Source organism: Cololabis saira, chromosome 5 (genome assembly GCF_033807715.1).
Source record: "Cololabis saira isolate AMF1-May2022 chromosome 5, fColSai1.1, whole genome shotgun sequence".
Classification (NCBI taxonomy): domain Eukaryota; kingdom Metazoa; phylum Chordata; class Actinopteri; order Beloniformes; family Belonidae; genus Cololabis; species Cololabis saira.
Genome location: NC_084591.1, coordinates 35,297,867 through 35,322,186, shown reverse-complemented (window position 1 = coordinate 35,322,186; position 24,320 = coordinate 35,297,867). Strand labels below are relative to the sequence as shown.

The window sequence follows — 24,320 nt, the reverse complement described above, 5'->3', positions numbered from 1 at the left end:
TGATTGCAGATCCTGTTGGATGTTTAACTTTTGTATTGTTTGCAGATTCGATGCGATTATAAAAAGAAGCGTTATCGGGACAGATGTTCTTGTGTAAAAGTGTGCTGCTTCATGACATAGTAAGGTTAAGTAAAGATTTTATTTTCTCTCTTTTAATATATTACAACAAACCAGTTTTCACTTACTATGCAATCAGCTGATTCACAAACACCTCTTTAATATGAAGTTAAAAAAATAAGATACATACACTTTTACACAAATATACGCAGTCTGAAGTTCGTTAAACAGGATGCCACTGGGAGTTTCAGGCTTAAATGTTAATGATGTGCTCAAAACACTGTCCCTTATCTTCAGATATGCTACCCTTAAAAAATAATAGGAAAAATATGTTGTTTTTTTTATTTACTCATATTTCTTTGCAAGATAAGGAGGTGAAAGGGGAAAAGAAAAACAGTCAAAGCAAATATGTGCATAGCATCTTCCATTGGTCAACACGTGTGTGAAGAAAATGAAATAATGTTCCTTCACCAACAAAATGATCCACAAAAATGTGAAAACAATGACACCATACTGTAGCAAGACGTATATAAAAGGAAGAATGGAGGAAAAGGGGGAAAACAATAAATCAATTGAAGATTTCAGTGCTTATATCTTTTTATGTCAGAATGCAATATCCACTTATATGAGCCTTAAATTCCTCACCAGTTCATGACAACTGAAGACGTCTTTCAGACAAGTGGTGAAATGTCTTCAAGAACAGGAAAATAAGTCCGGGTGCGCTCTATTTAAGCACTTTGGATCACCAGGGACTGGATGACTGAGAATCAGCATCATACCAGCATACTGTACGTAGCTTATCTGTCATTGCTTCCCCACACATGCAAATTATACAGATACAGGCACTTTGTTGGAAAAAAAAAAAACACAAAACAAAACATAATCTTCAACTTACAAGCATTCAAAAACAAATCAGAATACCACTACCAGCTCATCAAGACACTGACTAAATACTTGTAATTCTATCTGTCCTGATACTGAGCATCAAGAATGTACTACGCTGGTGCAGACTCTCAGTCATCCAGGTTCTGATAACTCTCAAAGGTTTGAAACCGGACAAATGAACTTCCTTTTCTTTTGTTCCTGAAGATGTTTCACCTTCCATCCAGACGGCATCCTCAGTTTGAAGCGATCGCCTTCAAGAGCAAAAAGAAAAAGGACATTCAGTTGCCTTATTTCAAGCCCTTGAGAGTCGTCAAAAATAAAGTCAGCCAATGTACGCTCTGGTCTTTGCTCATTTAAGAGTGACTGAGACGAGAGTTCTCGTCCACATCCTGGTCTGCGTCTGTGTCTTGCTCGTGCATGAAGCTGTAGCGGCGGTATACCGATCCACCTCTAGTGGTGTAAACTACATCTACCTCGTCTCCGCTATCTGGCTCGGGCACACCATGGGGCATGTTGACGTTGGCGCTGCCACTCAGTCTCTCGTAGCTCTGGTTCCAGCAAAGTCTTCTCCTGGCGTGGGCCTTGATCAGCCCGAACACGGCCAGGGCCAGCCCCACTGCCACCAGCATGGCGATGGGCAAGGCAGCAGAGGTGTGCTTCAGAGCTGCGGAGGACATGGTCAAGTCCGTCTCCTGGCTGTCTCCTGACTTCGATTGAGGGGGTTCCACACATAGTGCTAGAAGAAGGGGGGGAAAAAATAATGCCTGTAGCAGGGTGTTCCCTCTAAACGAGGGGTCGGCAACCCGCGGCTCTAGAGCCGCATTCAGCTCTTTAGCGCCGCCCTAGTGGCTCTCTGGAGCATTTTCAAACATGTTTGATCTTTTTTTTCCTTTTTTCTTCTTTTTTTCCTTTTTTTCTCTTTTTTTCTTCCTTTTTCCTTTCCTTTTTAATCTCGACATTTCGACTTTTACCTCAAAATTGTGACTTTTTCTCGAGATTGTACTTCAACATTAATCTCGACATTTCAACTTTTTTCTCGACATTTCAACTTTTTTCTCGACATTTCGACTTTTTTCTCAAGATTGTATTTCAACATTAATCTTGACATTTCGACTTTTTTTCTCGAAATTGACTTTTTTCTGGAAGTGCATAATGAAAAAAAAATCTTCCCCCAGTTATAACTAATATAGATACATGCAGCATGTGTTGTCTTCATTCTAAGGCTGATACAAGACTTTTCATTTTTTGCGGCTCCAGACATATTTGTTTTTTGTGTTTTTGGACCAATATGGCTCTTTCAACTTTTTGGGTTGCCGACCCCTGATCTAAACAGTCCACGGTTGTTTCTGATGAGTTGTATATTCACCTGAGTGGCTGTCGCAAACACAGCAGCTGGTGTCGTTCTTTCCAGCCTGGCAGCAGCGGGCGCAGCGGTTTCCAACAGCATGAAGAGAGAAATCTCGGTGACAGGTCAGACACTGGTCAGGTCTGGGACCATTGCAGTGCCTGCAGGAGACGTCACAAGGCTCACACATTTCCTGCACATGAACAGAAGCACACATTCATGTGCCACACACATAAAAGTGGGCCTTCTTAACCATCTGTCGCTGGGTAAATACTGTAAAACTAAATTAATCATTTCAAATCTAATGGGTTCTGCATAAGTACATACTGTGTTGTCAGAAGATTTACCTTTATTTTTTGTGCTTTTTTTAACCTAAATAATTACACAAGCATAGTTTGATAGTTCAGTTTGTAAAAGTTGTCTTTATGCATAGCTCACTTTCTCTTGACATGTATTTTGATGTTAGATATCCTTCCTTTATTATGAGAAGGAGGGTTAAGTGTAAGTTTGGCCTGGATCCAGAGAATCCCAACAACTTTCGTCCTATCGCCAACCTTCCCTTCTCGCTAAAATTGTAGAGCGCTTAGTCGCGTCTCAACTTCAATATCACCTCCTTTCCAATCAGCTCCAAGTCACAAATAACCTCCTTCTTGCCTCAGACTCTGGTCCCCTCTCTATCCTCCTCCTCTTGGACTTCTCTGCAGCCTTTGACACCATTGACCACTCCATTCCCCTCCACCGTCTCCAGAACATCTGCATCTCTGGTTCGGCTCTCTCCTGGTTTACATCAGATCTCACTTCATATCCATCAACAACTGCACCTCCCACATCTTACCTATCACTAACGGAGTCCCTCAAGGCTCGGTGCTTGGTCCCCTCCTGTTAATCCTGTACATGCTTCCACTTGGACTTCGATTCCACAGTTACACCAAAGACACTCAACTCTACCTCACCAACAGCCTTGGGGGCAGCCTTCTCCATTGCTGCCTCCACCCTCTGGAACTCATATCAGAAACTTGCACTCTTAAGTAAACTTTAAAACACTTGCCTACAGTTTACAACAATAGCCCCACTCCATTTTGTGTTGTTTAAGTGCGTCTTGTTGTTTGTCTGTTGTCTTGTAAAGCATCTGAGTATTTTTTTGAAAAACCGCTATATAAAACCTCCTCATTATTATTATTATTATTATTATTATTATTATTATTATTATTATTATTATTATTATTATTATTATTATTATTATTATTATTATTATTATTATTATTATTATTATTGTTATTAAATTGAACAAAACTGCAGTGCTTGTTAAGAACAGTGCAATCCACCTCTGTATCCCAACACCAAGCTGTTAGCTTAGTTTCCGTCCAGCCTGCCTACTTTGGGAATTCACCTGTGTTGTTTCCCAGCACTTCATATGATGTCATCAGATAAGACGTAAATAAACTGCAAACACCTATATGGTGAGTTTGGGAGGGTTCAGCCATGCCTTTCTCACTGCTACACTCCCAACTGTCCAATAGTTTGTCATCTGATTTATTTTTTCTATCCATTTATTTTCCTCAATATTATGGACTGCAAGAATACAAGATCGATGAAGGGTTGATCTTTTTGACATGGACTTCCTCAGAAAAAGTCATCTGATGACTTTTCCAGTATGACTGGAGGCGTGACCACCCTATCACCTTTGACAGGATGGTCACGCCTCAATAACACCAGTTGATAACGGGGACACGTCACGCTACACTGTCAGATGACTTTTCTTGAATTTCCCTTTCAGGATCATTAAAGTATCCGTCCGTCCGTCCGTCTATCCATGCATCCATCCGTCCGTCCGTCCATCCATCCATCCATCCATCCATCCATCCATCCATCCATCCATCCATCCATCCATCCATCCATCCATCCATCCATCCATCCATCCATCCATCCATCCATCCATCCATCCATCCATCCATCCATCCATCCATCCATCCATCCATCCATCCAAACAGATTTCAATCCCACCCTTTTCCACAACAGCCTTCTGGTTTGTCCAGGTGTCATTTTGATGTTCATCACGTCATATTTATGCAGAATCATAAAGAAATCACAGTTTTAACAGCATCATAGCGCACCTCCTCAGAAAAGTAATGTCCTTCCTCACAACGCGGATAGCAAACTTTGTCCTTTAAAGTGCTGCCCCAGTCGCATGTCACGCAGCCCTGAGGCGAGGAGTCTGCAGGAAACACTCATATTACCATTGCGCAAAACTCAAAATTGAATATCCAATATTGACACACTGGAAAGATAAACAGTACTACAGATGGTGAGGCTTGTGTTTTTTCTTTAAGAAGGACAAATACCTGTGCAGGTTTGACAGCTGATGTGGCACTGTTTGCAGATGCTGTTGAGCTGATAAAAGCGGTGAGGGCACCGCTTAACACACAGCTTGGTGCCCTGGAGCTCCAGAAGAGGAGCTGGACAGGTCCTGCACGACTCAGGTCCTGGTCCCGTACACAGCTCACAGGACTCGTCACATTTCTGACAATACGAGTCTTCTCTGTAATACCTGATGAAACATAGAAATCAAGCGAGAACATTTAATAAACAATTGTATTATTTGTAAATGGAAAATGACAAAATGATCCACAGCTACTAAGACGTGTCCAAGTCACAAGTTCTGTACCCGGTGGGACAGTGAGTGACACAGAGCTGAAAGAGTCGCAGGTATCCCGCAGAGCAAGTCAGGCAATCTCTAGGTGATGCTCCAGTACAAGTGGAGCAGACATGGTCACATGGCAAACAGAAGCCCAGCTCCTGTCCATCAGCTTCCTGCCTCGTGGCGTACTCCCCAGCTGGACACTCACTCGCACAGGTGCTGTCTGGGAAATCGCACACAGAGAGATACAGTAAATAACTTTTCAAATGATTTCCTTTTCTCCTCTTATTAAAGATTCATGAAAGTTCCACCTGCAAAGTTGAGAAGTAGTCATTCAAAGCCTTGCAATCGAAGAGAGGCATTATCAGTAGCTCAGAGCGATAAAAGTAAAACTAGCTTTAAAATAACGCGTTTCCAAAATGTTGAGGTTCAACTCAAACACAAATAATGAACGGACAAACGAAGGAAACTACGGGTTGTAGTAAAATCATAAAAATTAGCTTGACATTTAACAAATTTTAAAAGAAATGAATGAAACCTATTTACTACAATACTTACAAATAAATCTGGGCTAAAATTGCATTATTTCAATCTGAATTCATGTATTTCACAAACTTCTACATTTTTCATTTTATCTTTACATTATATTTGTACTATTTTCACTTAAATGTGGCTTTTAAGAGACGTTCACATCATTGCATTATTTATCCTTTTTTTTTAAGGACTTTGTAGGTATACTTGTATGACATGGACAGGTCCCATGACAAGGATATTCTGGTGAGGAATAAAGAGATCTGATGTTATGATAGTTATCTCTGATCTTTATCTTTATTTGAAGTGGTTGTATTTTTTGTCTGTCGGTATCTGTGTGGGTGTAGTAACCATGGACATGAACGGTCGATTTCAGGATGTTTTATTACTTTACTTTACTGTACTTTCTTAGTTCTTATAGTTCAATAATATTCAAATGAGTTGATATTTAACTTTTATTACCTCAACTTTGTTAGTGAAACTTCATGATCAAATTATGACTTTAGGCTTATGTTTTCCTCCCATTGGTGATCAGCTCTATTGTTAAAAACTGCAAATCTATTCAGTAAAAGTTGAATTGTGAATTCCCTCTGGGGATCAATTAATGAATTAAGTCAAAATGATGCAGAGAGTTGTCAAAATGTGCAATGGGCATTACATAACTGCAAAGACTAAAGCAGCTCTGTTATGCAGTGAAACATTAGTGGAAACTGCTCACTGTGAAGGTATCTGGGGACGGCGCAGGTCTGGCACTCGTCGTCGCCCGGCCCCTCGCAAGAGTGGCAGTGCCGGTGGCAACCCATGCACGTGAACTGGTCGTCGTGTAGGTAGGTTCGTGGTGGACAGGCTGTATCACCCGTCACACCGCAGAGTAATGTGTTTGGATCCAGCACAAGTCCCTTCTCGCACTGGGTGCACTGGTTTGGATCTGGACCAGTGCACCTCATGCATGTCTGGTGGCACTCTGCAGATAATGAAGTTAAAATGTGTCTTTAAAATCTCACCTTACAGCATTTATCAAAGAGGATGAAGTCACAGTTATGTTTCAGCTATAAATGGTTTCAATTTAAGTAAAAACTATATCTATGGAGTATTACATAAGTATTTGTAAATGCACCATTAGTTATTACAATAAAAAAAATCCAGCATTTCAAGTTTGCTGAGGAAAAAGAAAAAAAAAGGTTCTGTCATCAGCTGCTTTATTCACGTGTGAGGTCTTGGACTTCTTCTGCGATGCTCCTGATTTATTGAAGGATTTAAAAGAGTTGAAGAAAATGTGGTCAGATAAATGTAAGTCGCAGCTATAGATAAATCCATCTAACTGAAAACACGACAAGAACCCTTTTAACTTAATATACTGCCAGTGAACACAGTGAATAAAGATTTACAGTTCACTGGAACAAGTATCTGAAGCTCTCTGCTAATGACTCCTAAAGCAACTTGGATGCAAACGTTGCTGTCGAGGAGGAGAGACTGTGGTGGTTTAACCAGTACGGTTGCTCCTCCAAAAAATGCAGTTATGCAAAATATCCGGTTAGTGACGGTCTTTCCATTTCTGTCTTAATCTGTGGGTCTAGTTATTGACAATGAAGGAACAGGAAGTCGGGAAGGACACAGGATGAGGCCACAGGCCAAGACCTGAACCAGGCTCAGCTGCACACGGACTATGTTGGGTCCGCTGTGCATGATGTTAATGGCTTTGCTGCTAACAGAGGCCCCAGTCAGTAAATAGCTTTTGAAGATATAAAAAAAAAGAAAAAGGAAAAAAAAGGAACTTTATTACTTATATTCCAACAACAACACTACATTGATTAGAAAAGCATTGCACATAGTCTGTAATAAATCAACTTAGAAAAATGTTAAAACAGTCTCTTGATCATTTTAGAAAACATTTACAATTTTTTTTCTTGTATACAATTATATTTATTTATTGTTTTTGGAAATCTTTTGATTATGTGGTTGGTGCAGAATTTTTCCCGTATTGTGCTGGGATAAGGCTCCAGCAGCTTCTATAAAAGGGAGGATGGATGAATGGATGGATGGATGGTGTTATGATCTTTAAAGATTTTCTGCAAATCTGTAGAAAACATCCCTTGTTAGTTGGATGTTTTCTTTCTTGTCCCTTCTCGTCTTTTCTGTCATCACAACCCCCCCTAACATGCTTTGGCATCTCATCCACTCACATCTCAATCAGAGGTGGGCATTTAGTTGAGTGAGGACACATCTCATCGCCCGGCTATGTTACTCAGGGGCGGATCTGGGGGGGGGGCATGGGGGCAGAGGCCCAACCTGAAGTGCCCCTGTTCTGTCAATCAACGGGCAAGCTGCAGTTCCACCCCAAACTGTTGGTGGCAGTGCGCCTGTTGCGTCAATACAACTGAATAGAGGAAGAAACAGCTCGGTGCACTCTAGGTGGGACAAACAGATTATGGTAGACGTTATTGGACAGTTTGATTTGGAGGGAAGGTTCACTTCCTTTTAAAATATTTGTGGCAGGCTGAACGTAACGTAAGGATTGCGTTTTCATTCTGCTTCCAAAGAAAGAGGATGATGTTAAATTCTGCCAGTCAGCGACGAAGACATTGAACTTCAAACTACACGGCAACAACGTCTTTTGGTGAGTTAAATGTTCTTGCTGATTTTGTACAGTAAAGTTTAGGTTTGTATTAAACTAAACTGTAACTAGCCAACATTAAAACTGTTGGCTTATAAAATTACCAACCGCACTTGTTAGCTACATTAGTGTTAGGGCTTGGTCAGCTAGGCTGTTCTCCGCGGCGGAGCGCTCGGCTACGAGGACGAGCCTGGAGCGCTCCTGTGGAGCGCTCTGCTGCAGCTCGTCAGCTCATCTATGGGAGAAGTTAAAGAGCGGGACTGCCAGTAGCTCAAGGTGAGTTCGTCGTGTTTGTTTTGTTTATTTAGTTGTTTGCTTGTTGCTGTGTGCCTGGTGATTTTCCAGTGACTTTCCAGAGGGTTTGTGTTCCTTTTTGAGTAAGGAGGTTTTTTTTGTACGTCTCTGTGGATCTCCTGTGGGAGTTTTTTTGGTTTAAAATTAAACTACGCCTTGTTTTTGGCTAAGTTTAACCCTGTCTGGTGTCGTGCGCTTGGGTTCAAAGAAAGAAATCCATAACAATTAAAGCTTGGATTATGGTTCTGCGCTACACCAACGCAGAGCACACGCCGCTGCCGTGGCGCCGTTGTGAACCCTCCGGACTTCTCCATCACTCCATTTCGCCGCGGTGCAATACCCCCCGCGAGCGCTAGGGGGGTGCATTTTTTTTTCCTGAATGGTTTATCCGACTTTTCCGGTCACAGTGAATCAAAGAGATAAGGACAACTATTGTGCAAAAAAAAAAAAAATCACACACACGCAAAGAAAAGAGCGCTGAAAGTTCACGACTGCTTCAGGAACCGGAACCAGAAATGCGTTGCTACCAAGCAAACCAATCACAGCCCTCTCGGTCTGCGTTGGTCTGTGACCTCTTGACGCGAAGTTACAATTTTTGGGAGGTGCGCATCAGGCACGGCGTGGGGCACGGCGTGGGGTGCTCATTGCGGCGCAACCTGCTCGGCATCGATTTAACGCAGAACCATAATCCAGCCTTAAATTGCAATTGGGTTGGTAGGATAGCACTTTGACCTGATTGTTCAAAGATTTAGAGATTCATATTTTCTCTGTTTATCATAAACTGTCGCGTTTGTCGGGTATTGAGACAGAGAGCATGAGAAGAAAGACGCAGGGAATTGCTCAGTTTCTTATCAAAAGAAAGCCTTAAAGTCAGGAAGATAGCAGCACAAGTTTGCAGGCACCAGCGCCAACGGTCAACAACAACTTCAGTACCAGTCTACTAGTCCAAGTCATTCTTCACCAGGCCAGAGTAAAAACGATAGCAGATAAGGCCAAACCAGATGGCCACAAACAGTACTAACAGCGCTCTAAATTAACACCAGCCAACCAATTAACACGGCCAAATGCTGGTTAAATTCAGTTTGGCTGGTAGAAAAGAAAGTTTACACACTTTGACTGATAGTGATTGTATGTTCGGCTAGTACAATTAACATCTACCAGCCAAACGTGGCTAGTGATGAAGAAAAAAGTTAATTCATAGCCCTGAGTACAATGTATTGTTCAGGAAACGGTATTCATTGAGATTGTAAAGAGGATAAAAGCAGTTTAAGGTTCTACCGATTCTAACTTGTTTTAGTACCCAAATGCCTACAGCTGCTAAAAAATACAAGAAGTAGACTTGGTAATTTACAAATATTAAGTAGCCTATATAGTTAAGTATGTTCAATTTTTGCTGTAATACCTGTAGGTAATGATAATGATGCCATATGGATCTAGTTTTTATTTGTGTTTTATGTATTAAAATAAATACATTGGTAAGATCCTATGGCATTTTGAATAGAAAAATGGTTTATAATAAGGCTTTGATGGGTAAATAAATTTAGTCAGACTATGATGGGAATCAAATTGGTTCAAGAATGAGTCCCAGCCTTGTGGCAAACAGTCCACAGTAATTTCACACTAATTCCACAGACCAGAGTGCTGTTTCATAGTCCATAAGATGCTCAACGGCAGGGAATCAAGTATTCAGGGACGTAACCTAGTGTATAGTTGATGGACACTCCAGCCATAGATATAAAACACTGGATGTCACAGCCTTTTGGCATGGCAAGTCATCTTGATGCATGTTTCCTGTTTTTTCAGTCAGTCAACATGTTTTGCCGCCACCTGCTGGATAATGCTTATTGCATTGTTGCCAATTGATGTTCAGTCAAGCAGCGCTATTTCTGGATGAAAATGTTGGTAATACTGTTGGCCCCTGAAGGTTACATTTGGCCCCATAATGGCCCCTGTTTCAGAAAAATCCTAGAACCGCCAGTGACGTTACTGACACAGAGAGTGCAAATCCACAGTACTTGAAAATACAATGAACTACCATTTAGTGCACTCCAAACAGCCTTCAGCGATGTTGACATTGCACATTATTATTGTGACAGTGATAAATTGTCAATATATGCATATTTAGTGGGAATCCCCCCTTGATGGCAGCAGAACCTTGGTGGAAAAATCAACAAATCCAAATAAAGTCAAATCCATGAATCCGGAGGCTCACCTTGACACTCCGTAGCTGCCATCTCATAGTAAGTCCCAGCAGGGCAGTCCTCCAGGCAGGCACCCTTGTAGAGCTTGGGACTGAACGTTGAGCAGGTCTCACAGTCATCCGCTAAAGGTCCTGAGCAGCTGGTGCAGGTTGGGTGGCACTGACCGCAGCGGCCCTCGTCCATGTCCTCGTAGTAGCCCATGGGACAGGTAGCCTCACACACGCCGTTCAGCATCAAATACAGGAAAGTGCATTCTGAAATGACATGCAGCAAGTAGTAATGGGCGATATTTTACCGTTCACGATAAACCGTCAAAAAAATTCCCAAGAATTTGTCATCTCGCGGTAAAAACGATAAATTCCCGTTGATGGCGTTTTTGTGCTGATTTATGGTTCTGCGTTAAATCGCCGTAGGCTCTGCGTCGATTTAACGCGGAACCATAAATCAGTCTTAACAAACATGGCAGAAGGCGGATCTGAGAGCGAGGAGCTCGTTGTTAAACGAGGCTCCAGCTCCGTTATCTGGAACTGTTTTGGATTTAAAAAGAGAGACGAGGAACAAACATCATCTATTATATGCAGAGTCTGCAAAAAAAACAGTGAGTGCAAAGGATGGCTTTTATTTATTTGTCCTGTTTCTTTATTTATCAGGTTGTATTTTTCTCTACTTTGTGATTTTATAAGCAAGAAAACTTGAAGTACAATGGTACTTTTGCTGTTTGCACTGTTATCCCACTTTAAGCCATGCAGTTTGAATAAATCTGTTCTTACATTTCAAACTTGTTTCATTTGAGTCATTCCAGTTTTGCAGTACAGGTGTACTAATTTAATTGTTTTTATTAATTCAATTTAATTGGTGTAGTTTAGTAGCATTTAGTATTCTTTTAGAGCAGTGTTTTGGGGGCTCCAAATACTGAATGTGGTGATAGATTTATAGTTACAAAGGTGGAGTTGAATTGGTATTTTTTTTTTATCGTCATTTTTATCGTTATCGGGATAAATGCCCGAAATTATTGTGATACATTTTTTAGTCCACACCACCCATCCCTAGCAGCAAGGGTGAAAAGGTTATAACACAAACTGGAAATGTAAGAGAGTAAGGAATCTTTTCTCTCATTTCTCTCATCAAGCATTTTTTGGCCTCCATTTGTAGATAACTCACTGAAACAGGTCCTGTCGTCCGAGCAAACCTCACAGTGCGGAGGACAACGTCTGCAGGTGCCATCAGCAGCAGGGTACGTCTGTAGGGAACAGTTCAGCCTGCATGAACCACTCTCTAAGTAGTGGCCATCGGTGCAGGACAGACACTGGGATTTTGTCTCATCACAAGTGAGACAGGAGCTGTCGCAGGCTTCACATGACGCCTCTGAAGTCTCAAAGAAACCTCTGAAAGAAAAGTCAGGAGACGACTGGTTGAATATAAAGAGGAATAGTAGCAAATAAGACCACTTTTTTAAATGGATTTGTCCACAGGTAATACTTACTCCGGGCAATTTGACCAACAACGTCCCTGGTGGAGAAAGAGTTCGTCACTGCCTTTGGAGCAGCTGATACAGTTATCACCGCTGCCCACACACTCCTCACAGTTGGGCGAGCAGTCCTCACACAGCTGAGTGGCAAGGTTCGCATAGGAGCCGGATGAACACTGCTCTACACAGGCACTGTCCTGGTCCAGAAAATAGCCTGTGACACATAATTACCCATAAGCAAAGCACAATAAATAATCCAGGAAGATCGTATTTCATTGCAGAGGCGAAGAACCGTCAATATTGTACCTTTGAAACACGAGGAGCAATCGAGTGCCTGGGGGCCAAAGCAGGTTTTGCAGGATGCATCACATGTGCGGCATTCATTATATTTGCCTAGAGTTGGAGCAATGAAGAAAGCCATTTGTTCAATGGTTTGTTTGTTGTTTGCTTTCCATAACTCCAGAAAAAAGACGAATCAGTTTACCCAGTTTTAATCGAAGACACCGCTGATTGGAAGTGATCAGTATGTGCTATTAGCTATTCTCAGTGGATCTGTGTTTTTTTGACAAAATATATCTATTATGTTTAAAAAGAGTTTGCTCATGATATGAAAAAAAAATAGGGTGGATAACACTGAGGTTTGCACAATGGAAACCATTAAAGTTTATTCCGTACAATGCTGATAATATCTTTTCAGTTCTTTTAACATTTTTTTCCTCATCAGTCGACAGACTAATCTACGACGGAGTATTAGGGCCAAACTAAGAAAAAAAAATTAAATTGGAAATTACGAGAATAAAGTCATAATATAATGAGAATAAAGTCGTAAAATTACGAGAATAAAGTCATAATGTTGCGAGAATAAAGTTGTAATATTATGAGAATAAAGTCGTAATATTATGAGAATAAAGTCGCAATTTATGGAGAAAAAAGTCGTAATATTATGAGAATAAAGTTGTAATATTATTAGAATATAATTTATGAGAACTTTAACAGGAAGAGCAACTTCTCTCTGTGTTAAAATTAGGAATATTGAGCATCTTTTGAAGTTATATTTATATATTTATAATTTATTTAGTATTACGACTTTATTCTCGTAATATTACCACTTTATTCTCGTAATATTAAGACTTTATTCTCGTAATTTTACGACTTTATTCTCATATTATTATGACTTTATTCTCGTAATTTTACGACTTTATTCTCATATTATTATGACTTTATTCTCGTAATTTCCATTTTTTTTGTCTTAGTTTGGCCCTAATACTCCGTCGTACTAATCAGCGAGGGCTATAGGTAGAATATGATTTGAGGAAGTTTATTTCTTCAAAATATGTCTGAAATGTGCCAAATGGGTTGTGAGACCACAACTGAGTCCTCGTGCATCCTTCTTCTACCATTGTTGCTTAAAATAGATTATAGTACACCGAATTCATTAGAACCAATTAAGAAGACATGCCCCCCTTGTGATCATTTTTATTCCAAAATAATCCTGTAATCGTCTTGAGACAGTGTAAATCTCTGAGGCGTAAATTTAAAAACAAAAAAAGATGAGAACATTTTACAGTTCATAAACTGCCCAAAAAATGCTACTTGTGGAAAATACTCAAAAACCACCACCAGACCTCCTTGGTCTGATAAACGGGTAACACACAAAGTACCGACAGAAGTGTGCAGAAAGCCAGTGCAGCTCTCTAATCAGGATGTAACGAAATGACACTAAATGTATGAGAAAGAAACATTTCTGAAATCTTCAAAGAGGGACTGAACTACTTATTCACAACTACCAGCAGAGGACACTACAGAGGCCAAGCATCGCCTCATCATGACAGCGGCAGCATTCAAACAACAGACTGTATGAAACAAACAAGCTTTAGGTCACGTGACCCGTTGGTTTCTAAAGACTGTTTTGAAGCCCGGTTTTCCTACATACGGAGCCTCAATGGTTGCCGTTTAATTTTAATAAAATGAGTAGGATGAGCTTCACACGTACACTTTGGAAAACTTGAAAGGATCTTTCCACTTACATCGTCTGCCGCCACTATAAATGGAAAGATCTGTTATTATCATAAAAGCATAGTGAATTGCAAATGTAGTGTGCTGGTTTATCATTTTTAAGAGGCAACAAAAAGGTTTGAGTTTGGGGGGGGGAGGGCATTGAGAAACATACAATACTTGGCTACGTGACAGGTGTATGAATGTCCTGTAAATAAAAGAAGAAAGCGTTGAAGCTGAGGTGATAGTGCATGATCAATTACAAAGGAGCTCTGCTTCTCTGCCTCGCTGAGCGAGAAACCAGAGGTAGAGCTCACGAAGAGCCAGACACGTGATGCACAGGGGCCTTTTGTTGTCATTTTAACTTTCTAAACTGCTCTAAACCAAGAGCAGGATCCCAAATGGGAGACTGTACTAACTACTGTCACACAGGGGAGAGGGATAAACATTTTTTCATTAGGAATAAAAGAGAATAAAGAGCCACAGCCAAGTTGGACAAGAAATATCCACGTGTCTTTTTGAGGTAAAAATAAAAATGACTATAAAAGGTTTACATGTGTATATGCTCACTTTATCATGTTCAGTGGAAAGAGCTGCACCAGGAGTGTATAACCCCACCCACTGGCTGGTCTGGCATGTGATGAGACATTTTTAAGATCACATATCCAGAGAAGACCAAAAGGAGGCAGATAAAAAAAAGACATGCAACAAAATACAACCTTGGCTTATAAATGCAATTTTTTTTAAGAACACCAAATATTAGTTCACAAACATGCAAAATACATGAATAAATTACCAAATGGGTCAGTAGTCTATTTTTTTGTAATGGCCCGGATATTTCATGACTTCCAATTTCCATTTCAAAGATATTCCTACGTACAGTAGCCCCACATAGGGCATGGATCTTTTATTCTACAGAGAAATAATTGCTCTGATGAGCCTTTTCGTAGTGCCTTGCCATCAAGCAGTCCTTATTATTCACCTGAATTGCATATTTATGTTTAGCGGACCTCTGCGGCCAAAGCCACATAAAAGCACTGACGATGAGAGCTGAAGGAAAGATACCATTGATCTTGTATTCTCTCTGTGGTTGCATGTCACAAAATGTCCTGATCAGAATGAATTGTTTGTTTTGGAGCCTGGTAGGTGACTTCACACGAGCCTTTCTTGCACGGATGATGCCTTTTAAAAAAAAAAAAAGAAAAAAATTGGTACTAATTGGATCAGGACAGATTTGTTTTGATGTTTGATCATCATTATGCATCGCGCTCAGCTTGTATTTGAATTTGAGAGAACTGGAATGCACCAGTGTTTATTCCCTGAATCTGGACTTAATTCCTTAAGCCTTTCTTTCAACGTCTGCCTCAGCACAGCCGATGTGTCCGGAGTACGTCTCTGTCGGGATGTGGTGTGGAAATACACAAGTTTTGTGTTTGTGTTTTGTATTTTTCTTCTGTACATTTTTTTCCCCTAAACCACAATAAGCAGCAAAAACTTTGCTTTAGTCGCTCCGCTTACCATCAAAGTATTGTCCGGGCGGGCAGTTAACCTGGGGGCACTGCCCGTGAACAGGAAGATTCCCACCGGAACAAAGGTCACAGTCTGCTGAACGAGCTCCATGGCACGCCTGACACGAGCCGTGACACGGCTGACAGCGCCACCCACTGGTGTCGCTGAAGGTTTTCTCTGGACACTGTTTCATGCACGCTTCTCCTGATGTGGCAGAGACACACAAGGGTAATCATCTTATTAAATCTTATCTAATAATCACACTATTCAAGCTTCAATACAGCCCTTTATCCATTAAAAAAACCCATCTAAGTCCACTAGTGTTTATCTTCTCTGTTTTTGTCCTCCCAGGACTCCACCCGGCTGCAAAAGCCCAAAGAAATGACCTGGATTTCTCTGAACCTGGATCTGTGGCTAGAGACGGTAGGGACTATATACACATTATAGACCCCAACTGACAACCTACACTCACGCGCCCATGAATGTGACAGCATGTGCTTGCTGATCTTTATTAATAATCCGATTTTATTTGACAATCCCAACACAGTTTTCCTCTGCTGCCAATAAAGAACGACATAATCCAACTTTGCTGTTTGCATTGGCTATATATTTGCATATCTTTTCTTTCAGATTTGCTGACACAAACATGATTTGCAATCCAAATGAAGACTGTCGGCGCTAAAGTGTCGTCATCTGCTTGAAGCAAAAATTGACAAAAAATAAAAATAAATGCACTCACACTGACTGATAGATAAAAAGACAGAATTTCAGACAGAAAGATGGATTATGCTCTTTTAGCATAGGCATTTGCAGTCTTCCGCACAATAGCAATAAAGGACATTATGTTATTTTTGCTACTAGTACCGGTAAGGAAGTAACCAGGCTGGCAGGCAAAGCAGTGTGTGTCGCTCCTGCAGTCTTCACATGGTGCTGGACAGGACACACAAACTCCTCTGCCGTGGTCCTCGTACGTGCTCTGAGGGCAGTGTCTGCGACACTGGTGTCGAAAGCTGCAGGGGAAAGCTCGTTTTAAAAAAGATATACTTTTCACAGTATCAATATGCAAACTACGGATTTAAATTCCACAGAAGGAAATAATTTGTTTAGAAGAAGCTTGGTCCAGGTGTGTCTAAAGCAGTGATTGCTTGACTGATAGATTTTTTTTTGTTTTGTTTTGTTTTTGCTTAAATCAAACAGGCACAATGAAACTACTTAAAATCAAAAAGCTGCCGAAAGCAAATGTGGTTTAATGGCATTCCCAAAGCTTTGCAGCGAGAGAGAGGGAGGGAGTCTACTGTATCAGGCAGCTTCTGCCCACATTAGTCTGAGGCTCGACAAATGGAAACCCGCCATTTCAACCCTGCATCAGACCGCAGCACACCTGCAACGGCATTGTTGACTTCAATGCACTCCTCGACCAAAAAGGTGCATTCAGTCAAACAACAGGATGAGGAAAAAAAAAAGGCCAGAGAGAGGAGAAAGTATCAGGTTGACTGCCTTTGTTCCACTTTGCTGTGGTTCTAATCTTCTTTAAAGACTCAATGTTAATGGATATTTATTTGTTTCCCTGAGTCCAGAGGCGATTTTTGTCATTAAAGAGCCCCACCAGCCCCCTGGGACCTAAATGAGTTATAAAACATAAGAAGGCTGACCTAAAAATGTTGAAACCATGTTGAGATTTTGAGCTGCACTGAAGTCACAAGTGAATTATTAAAGCGAAAAAGACTGTGCTGTAAATGAAATGGACCATGAGGCAATTAGCCACAAACTTATGTAATACGAAATCCTCAGCTGCCTGTTCCTCCACCTTCCTCCACGGGAGGATCTGACCGCTGACAGCCCAGGCTGCACTTCCTACTGCGTTGCCTTGGATTTGGCGCTAAGATGCGGCGGCTGTTTGAGAGAGAACAGCTGCAGGCGCCACACTGCATCCATCAACTCACTTACAATAGCAGCTGATGGAGGCCAGGATCTGTCTCAGGCTGGGACACGGCACTCTGCACAAGAATCCCTCTGTGCAAATATTAGACTATACTTTCCAAGGGAGTGCATTTGCATTTTCCACTGCAAATTTTCATTTAGGCCCTTTCTTGCATGATTTTTTGTAGACATGAGTGAAACTATGCCGTAGAGGGTCTATAAAGGTGTAGAAAAAAAGACCCAGAGGAAATAAGGGTTTGGATCAGCTCATTTACTTTGAGGATGTTTAACCGCACTTACTTTTGCCCACTTTGGTTGTATTTGCTTGGCACCTTGGGAGGTAGGTAAATGCCAACAAATGCTAAGCATTCATCATGCTGTTATTATTTCCAATGCATAGCATTTTACGCAAGAGCAACATTGACCCCCAAGGATTCCCAACTGTGCCAAAACTGTCCATCTTTAGTATTTTCCATCTCCGCGAGGAAGTTCTCAACTGTCGACCTGAAGTAGACAGTTTCTCCAGATTTTGACGGCCTCATACTATAATAGTGTTCAATTTTCGTTACACATGGTAGGAGATGTAATAAGAGCTGCGGCTAGCAGAATTAGAGAGAACATATGTCATTTTAAATCTCTAAAACCATTGCTTTTAAAATAAAGGTTACACGCCTACATGAACAGAGAAAGACGGACTATCTCTGCGTATCTCTGCAAGGAGGCGAGTGCAGATAAGTGGCGAGTCTCCCTTCAAATCTTAACTGCTGTGATTCATGTAAGTGGTTAGCGAAGTCAGGAAGGTACACCTTGTTTTGTCACATACCGTCCTCCCTTTCCACTTACTGCATACGTTCTCTCTGTTCTTCCTTCTTATACCTCGTAACATACCCCGTCTGGTCTCCGCTGAGCTCGGATCAAGGCTCAGGTGGCAGTTTGTGACTGAGAATGGAGGATAACCTGACTCACACAAAACCAGGAGGCCTAGACTTGGGGAACAGGTACACAATTGGAGGTCTGTTCTCGCTTTATAACCCGTATTGGTCACTGGGCTCAAGGGATAAGCTGAGAAAACAGATATCCAGGGGAAATTTCCTCTTAGGGCGAAGCATAAGTAAGCCAGTTTGAAGGGAATGCATACTGAATATTGATACACCAAGCTCCTGTTCTAACAATGCAGTGCCAGTAAACATAAGAATTACACTGCCGGTTGGAGGTTACGCTTATTTTTTGCAACATAATTCATATTCACAACACTGTGAAGAAGCAATATCTGTATTTGTGTTGTGGAATGCATTACACTGCATTAAACAGAGACGAGTGGTGGCGAATTATTTCTGAAGTCAACTTTTCTCTTTGTTCTGTTTAAGAAAAATACCATTAGTCAAATTAATTATAAACTAATTAAATTTGCCATTTCATATGAGTATTAGTATTGTGTGTGATTGGCTGTTAAATATATTTTAAATTAAACCACTAACAAAAAAAAAAACAACCGAACTGATAAAAAGGGTTCTGATAAATTAAACTGTGCTGAGTTTTTGAACATCTAAAGAGATTAATTAAAGCAGAAACATACATTGAATTTTATAGTAGAAGGGAAAAAAAGGCAAAATATAAAAGGCTATGCATTAAAAGATAACAATAAAACAGGAAAAGGACTCACAGAAAGTAACCTTGAACACAGCTGTTGCAGATCTCTGGGTCTTCTGGGTACGAAGGAGAAAAGGTGATTAATTAGAATTCCGAGGAAGAAGCGAACGGCACTGTGCACTACCATCACCAGGGTTTTAATATACGTCACTGATCCTCTTTACATAATGGGAACAACAGACTGCTCTGTGGGTCTCGCACAAGATGCACGTTTACCTGTAGAACACGTTTTGCAGCCCATCTCACAGTTAATGCACTCTCCTGTATCGGGGTCCTGCACCTGCCCTGCAACCCAAAAAAAACCCAGAACAGTTCACATCTTTCCCTCAAATCACAAGCCTACATTTAGACTCTGGCTCACATTTACCTGCGTGGCACAGTGAGGGTTGACAGACCCCATTCTGGAGCTGGTAGTGTTCCCGACATTTGGCACATATGTTCCCATCTGCGCAGAGTTCACAATTGGCTATGCAGGGCTTGCAGTCATACTGACCCCTGTCAGGATAAAATCCCCTGGGGCAGTGTGTCCGACAGCGACCTTGGTGGAGGAAACGCTCCTGTCCATCTTCATCTGAGAAGGAGGAGGAGGAGGATAGGGGGCTTGTCATAGGGATTTTGATGATTCTGTCTCCTTTTGATGATGCTCACTAATACACGTCTCACATTCAGCATTTGGACATTAATATTAATAAATAAAGAGATGAAGTTAAAACTGCCCCCCCCCCCTCGCGAGACTCTTTCCTCTAAGGCCAAAAAGAGACTTGTTACTACTTTAATGTATTTGTTGGACTATGCCAATGTCATTTACAGGCATGCATCACTTCAGTACTAACATGCATTGGATACAGTCCACCATGGCGGCTGAGGCTAATCACAAACCTGGAAAACCAAACAAACCACTGCACACACTCCACGCTCGGAATGGATATTCTGATTTGTCCTCCCACAGATTCAATCACTGGCATATATTTGCCGCTATGAAGCTCTTCTGGCTCTGCTCACGCCTTATCTACAGACCTTCAGCTCTTCAAAAAGAACCGGACGTTTTTGTCTTTGTTCCAAAGAGACACTTCCTTTCATCTGTCTCCAGCGGCTGCACTGAACTGAAACAGGGCATTTAAGTATGTTTCTGTTTTTTCGGAGTTAGCTGCTAAGTTGCCTGAGTCTTGAGGAGAAAATCACACAAAAGCTCATTTCAGATGCGTTTTAGAGTAATGACTGGCTATTTTGCTCCTGATTGGCTATGATATATGTGGTGTTTAATATTGCAAGGGTTTTTTTTTTGTTTTTTGCTTTTAAAGCTTTTGATGTGATCTACTTACTGCTTTAAAAAAAAGGTTTCATGAAAAAGAAAATGGCTCTACTTCCTTTCCTGCTGTTAGTTGTCCTCTGCAAGTGAAAAAGACATACTCAAAGGGGACATATTATGAAAAAAAATACATTTTTCTGTGAGAGCATGGGAAAAAAAATCACTACTGAAGACATGACACAATCCTCTCATTTAGTTTTTGGCAGCCGAAGTCTGAATAGGTGTCATCCAGATTCCCCAGCCATCACAGACCCAGCTCTGAATTATAAAGCCTTTCCTTTCTTTTCCTCCACCCAAGTTCACATCATGCTGTACTCTCTGTTCCTCTGAAGTGGGTGACACAAAGTTCTAACTCCAATTTCCAAAAAAAAAAGAAGCACTCTCTGCAGAAGGAGAAGGGTGGAGTCAAGATGAGTGGCTGCATATCTCCACTCCCTGCAACCTGCTGCCATAAAGAGAAGGGGTGAAAGTAGGTTTTAATGGTAATTGTGTAATTGTGACCAAAGCAAGTCAAACTGATGAAATGTGTCGTCTTTTAAAGAAAGGAGCACAAAAGACTATCTTTTAAAGTGTCACAGTTGAATAAAAATGTGAAGCAATATCATGAGAGGGAGGAAAAATAACAGGACGCACTAGGAACTGTTTAAATAGGTGAGTAGAAAACATATCCAAAAGGCTATAGATGCCACAACTAAGTCACACACCGAGACCCTTTCTTTACCAGTGATCCTCCAAATAAAAGTAATCAAGAAAAGATGAGAACATTAGGCCGACTCAGTCCTGTTGTGGTCCTAATAATTAACACTCTTCCACCTGCCTCTGGCCTCGCTGAGCTGTAGTACCTAAGGCATCTCTGGAAGGAAACAAGTTACACCATTGTCTACAGCATCACTGCACCAGAGATGGGTGAGAATATGAACTCATGATTCATGGGCAGGACAGAGATTGCAAGCTGCAGCCTTTCACAGCCTCCCACCACAGACTCACCTACAGTGTGCACAGAGAAAGAGCAAAAAACAAAGATGATCTATCTCACAGAGGTTTAGTACAAACCCATGCATGGCCGTGGTGACGGGATTTGTTTTTTGAGCGACAACAAAACACTTACAGGTTAAGCCCAGTGAACTGCAACAGCAATAGCCTACTTCTAGCCTAAGGGGATATTTCTCTCTCTCTCTCTGATTAACAAAGGGCCCATTCTGATGTGATCAGATTACACTGAAAAGTGCAAAGGAAAATGATCACACCTTCATTTTTTTTAAGCCCGTTTCAAAGGTGCCTCTGTGGCAGAAAAACAAATCACATCCTTAGTCAATCTTTGAATGTTTAACAGGAGTAAACGTTAACCAGAGCGGAATGCGCCTTGTCCGGTACAAAAGCTCCTGAAACGCTTCGCTTTGGTAACCGTCGAACAAAAATCCTCCCTTTTTGTGGGATTAATGAGGCTGAATGGCTTTGTTACAAGCTGGCATCCAAGGGGCCAAAAACACAAATAAAAGAGAGGCGTAGCTACTATTTACTGCACTACTTTAAATACAAGGGAAAATCCTGAGAATGCAAGACAAATTACAAAAAATGCAATTGAAGAAAAAAGCATAAATAGCTGTATAAAGTCTACCACATTTAAAACACTTGTAATCTCCTTTCTTATTTGGAAATGCCATTCAATTATTTCTCATGATGTGTTCCATTGCTGGTATATAAAAAAGAAAAATACTCACAAACTCCACAGGTAGTGCATTCAAACAGCTCGTGCCCGTCGCACTCGGAGCAGGTGGGATGACAGAGGACGCACTGGGTTTTAAGCGCAAACTGTCCGCTCGGACAGGCCGTCGAGGGTTTACATCCACTCAGTCCGACACACCACACCAGGAAGATGAGGACCGTCGTTAATAAAGACCTCATGGCCGCGACTGTCCGTAAAAAGTGGGATTGTGAGGCGCTTGGAGCCCGAGGCGACAGAGACGCAGCGTCCGTGCGGCAGGTGCGCGCTGGCAGATCGATACGTGCGGCTCTGGGAAGCCGAGCCAGAAATAACTTGCTGGACCTGTTCGCTCAAGTGAAGCGCTGGACAATGAGATGAGAGGTGACCGCGGTGAGCATTTAGTAAGTGATCCTGGGAGAACACCCACAGCCGCACCAGCGAATAGACACGCACACTTTCTCATTCAATTTAGCAAAAAAACACTGCGCCTGCAATAGTTACACGTTAACACTGCGCTGTTTCAGATTTAACACCAAGACCCCGACCTATCTGAAGGAATTTAATGATGGTGTGTCATTGCGCAAACGTTTTGTTGCACATTTCCAGATCCGGTATTTCATTATGAGCTTTTATAAAACATAGTCTCACCAAGTCTGAGACACAAATATCGATAGGTATAAATGAACTGTGGACCAATATTATAGGCTGTAGTCATGCAAAAGTTGGTACCCCTACTTTTAATTGTTTTTGTGCTTAAACATAATTAAAAAATCTTCTGATGGGTTGGGCAACTGTTTCAGATGTGCCACATCTTTCCCCAGAAGACATTTAGGATAGATGTAATCAAACAAAAACATACATTTTTTCACCATGCCATTATTTAACAAAACTGAAGCCAAAAAACATAGTAATGATAATAATTTGAGCAGCATTAAGTACCCCTTTACTCTTTCCTTGGGATTTGAGAGAACAAGTTGCATCTGAAGGAATTTAATGATGGTGTCATTGCACAAACGTTTTGTTGCACATTTACAGATCCGGTATTTCATTATGAGCTTTTATAAAACATAGTCTTACCAAGTCTGAGACACAAATATCGATAGCTAAAAATTAACTGTGGACCAATATTATAGGCTGCAGTCATGCAAAAGTTGGTACCCCTACTTTTAATTGTTTTTGTGCATAAACATAATTAAAAAATCTTCTGATGGGTTAGGCACCTGTTTCAGATGTGCCACATCTTTCCCCAGAAGACATTTAGGATAGATGTAATCAAAGAAAAACATACATTTTTTCACCATGCCATTATTTAACAAAACTGAAGCCAAAAAACATAGTAATGATAATAATTTGAGCAGCATTAAGTACCCCTTTACTCTTTCCTTGGGATTTGAGAGAACAAGTTGCAGCCAGGCGAGTTAATCCTCAAGATGAGTTGATTATCAAGCAGACCTCCATCAAACTAGCCATTTCGGCATTTTCTAGTGTGTTGAAGCTATCGCTGCCAACAGCAGTACTACTAATAGTGCTACTGAATCACTGGAGTGTTAAGTATTGCTGAAAGTAATTTTTAATTGATGAGTGCACATAGATTTTTGCTTTTGTGAATTTTGAGATAAAAAAAGCAGCACTCAATTAAATTTATCCTGGTAAAGTAACCCCCTCCTCCCTCTTTGTCCACTATACTTTTAAAACGTTTGAGCAAATATTTACCCAAACAAAACAGAACCTAACAAAACAGCAACGGCAGAATGTGTTGATACAGTAAGTGATACAAGTATGTAGATCTGCAGTATGTAGATCTGCAGTATTACTCTCTGCATCAGTAGCCACAGTTCGTGACCGTAGGAGAGGGTAAGAACATAAATCAATAGGTAAACAGAAGGCAATGCTTTTTGGCACAGCTCCCTCGTCACCAACAAAGACTGGCACAGAGCTGCAGATGCTGCTCCAATCCACCGATCAGTCTCCCGTTCCCTTCTGCCCTCGCCTACATCACCTGTAGGTTTTCTGAAAAGAGGTTTGCTGTGAAATGAATCCCTGACCGTTTGTAGCCTACTAACCCAGTGTCGACTAAATGCAGTGGTCATTTCTGATTTTGCCACCAATGTAACATCTGAAATGGGGTATGTCACTGCAAATGCACACTGGCTACTCTACCACTCCTTCAGCTGATCCATGGAGAAAGGCAAGGCAAGG

The 24,320-nt window shown here is 41.1% G+C and overlaps 1 protein-coding gene across 3 annotated transcripts; it reads right to left on the bottom strand.

The window, feature by feature from the left end:
• Positions 1 to 147: 147 nt before the first annotated feature.
• On the bottom strand, positions 148 to 22,521 carry LOC133444745 (proprotein convertase subtilisin/kexin type 5). Of its 3 annotated transcripts, none has more exons than XM_061722627.1 (16): positions 22,138 to 22,521; positions 19,475 to 19,678; positions 19,324 to 19,392; positions 19,121 to 19,163; positions 16,402 to 16,547; positions 15,547 to 15,741; positions 12,340 to 12,426; positions 12,049 to 12,247; positions 11,727 to 11,950; positions 10,577 to 10,819; positions 6,175 to 6,420; positions 4,953 to 5,148; positions 4,630 to 4,835; positions 4,402 to 4,502; positions 2,309 to 2,480; positions 148 to 1,678 (listed from the first exon to the last, which is right to left on the bottom strand). In XM_061722627.1, exons 1-16 carry the CDS (start codon positions 22,319 to 22,321, stop codon positions 1,296 to 1,298), a joined length of 2,898 nt encoding a protein of 965 aa, XP_061578611.1. In that variant the 5' UTR covers positions 22,322 to 22,521; the 3' UTR covers positions 148 to 1,295. The 3 variants fall into 3 exon arrangements, with proteins under 3 accessions (XP_061578611.1, XP_061578612.1, XP_061578613.1); XM_061722628.1 differs by having other exon boundaries at positions 19,121 to 19,160; XM_061722629.1 differs by lacking the exon at positions 12,340 to 12,426.
• Positions 22,522 to 24,320: the final 1,799 nt, after the last annotated feature.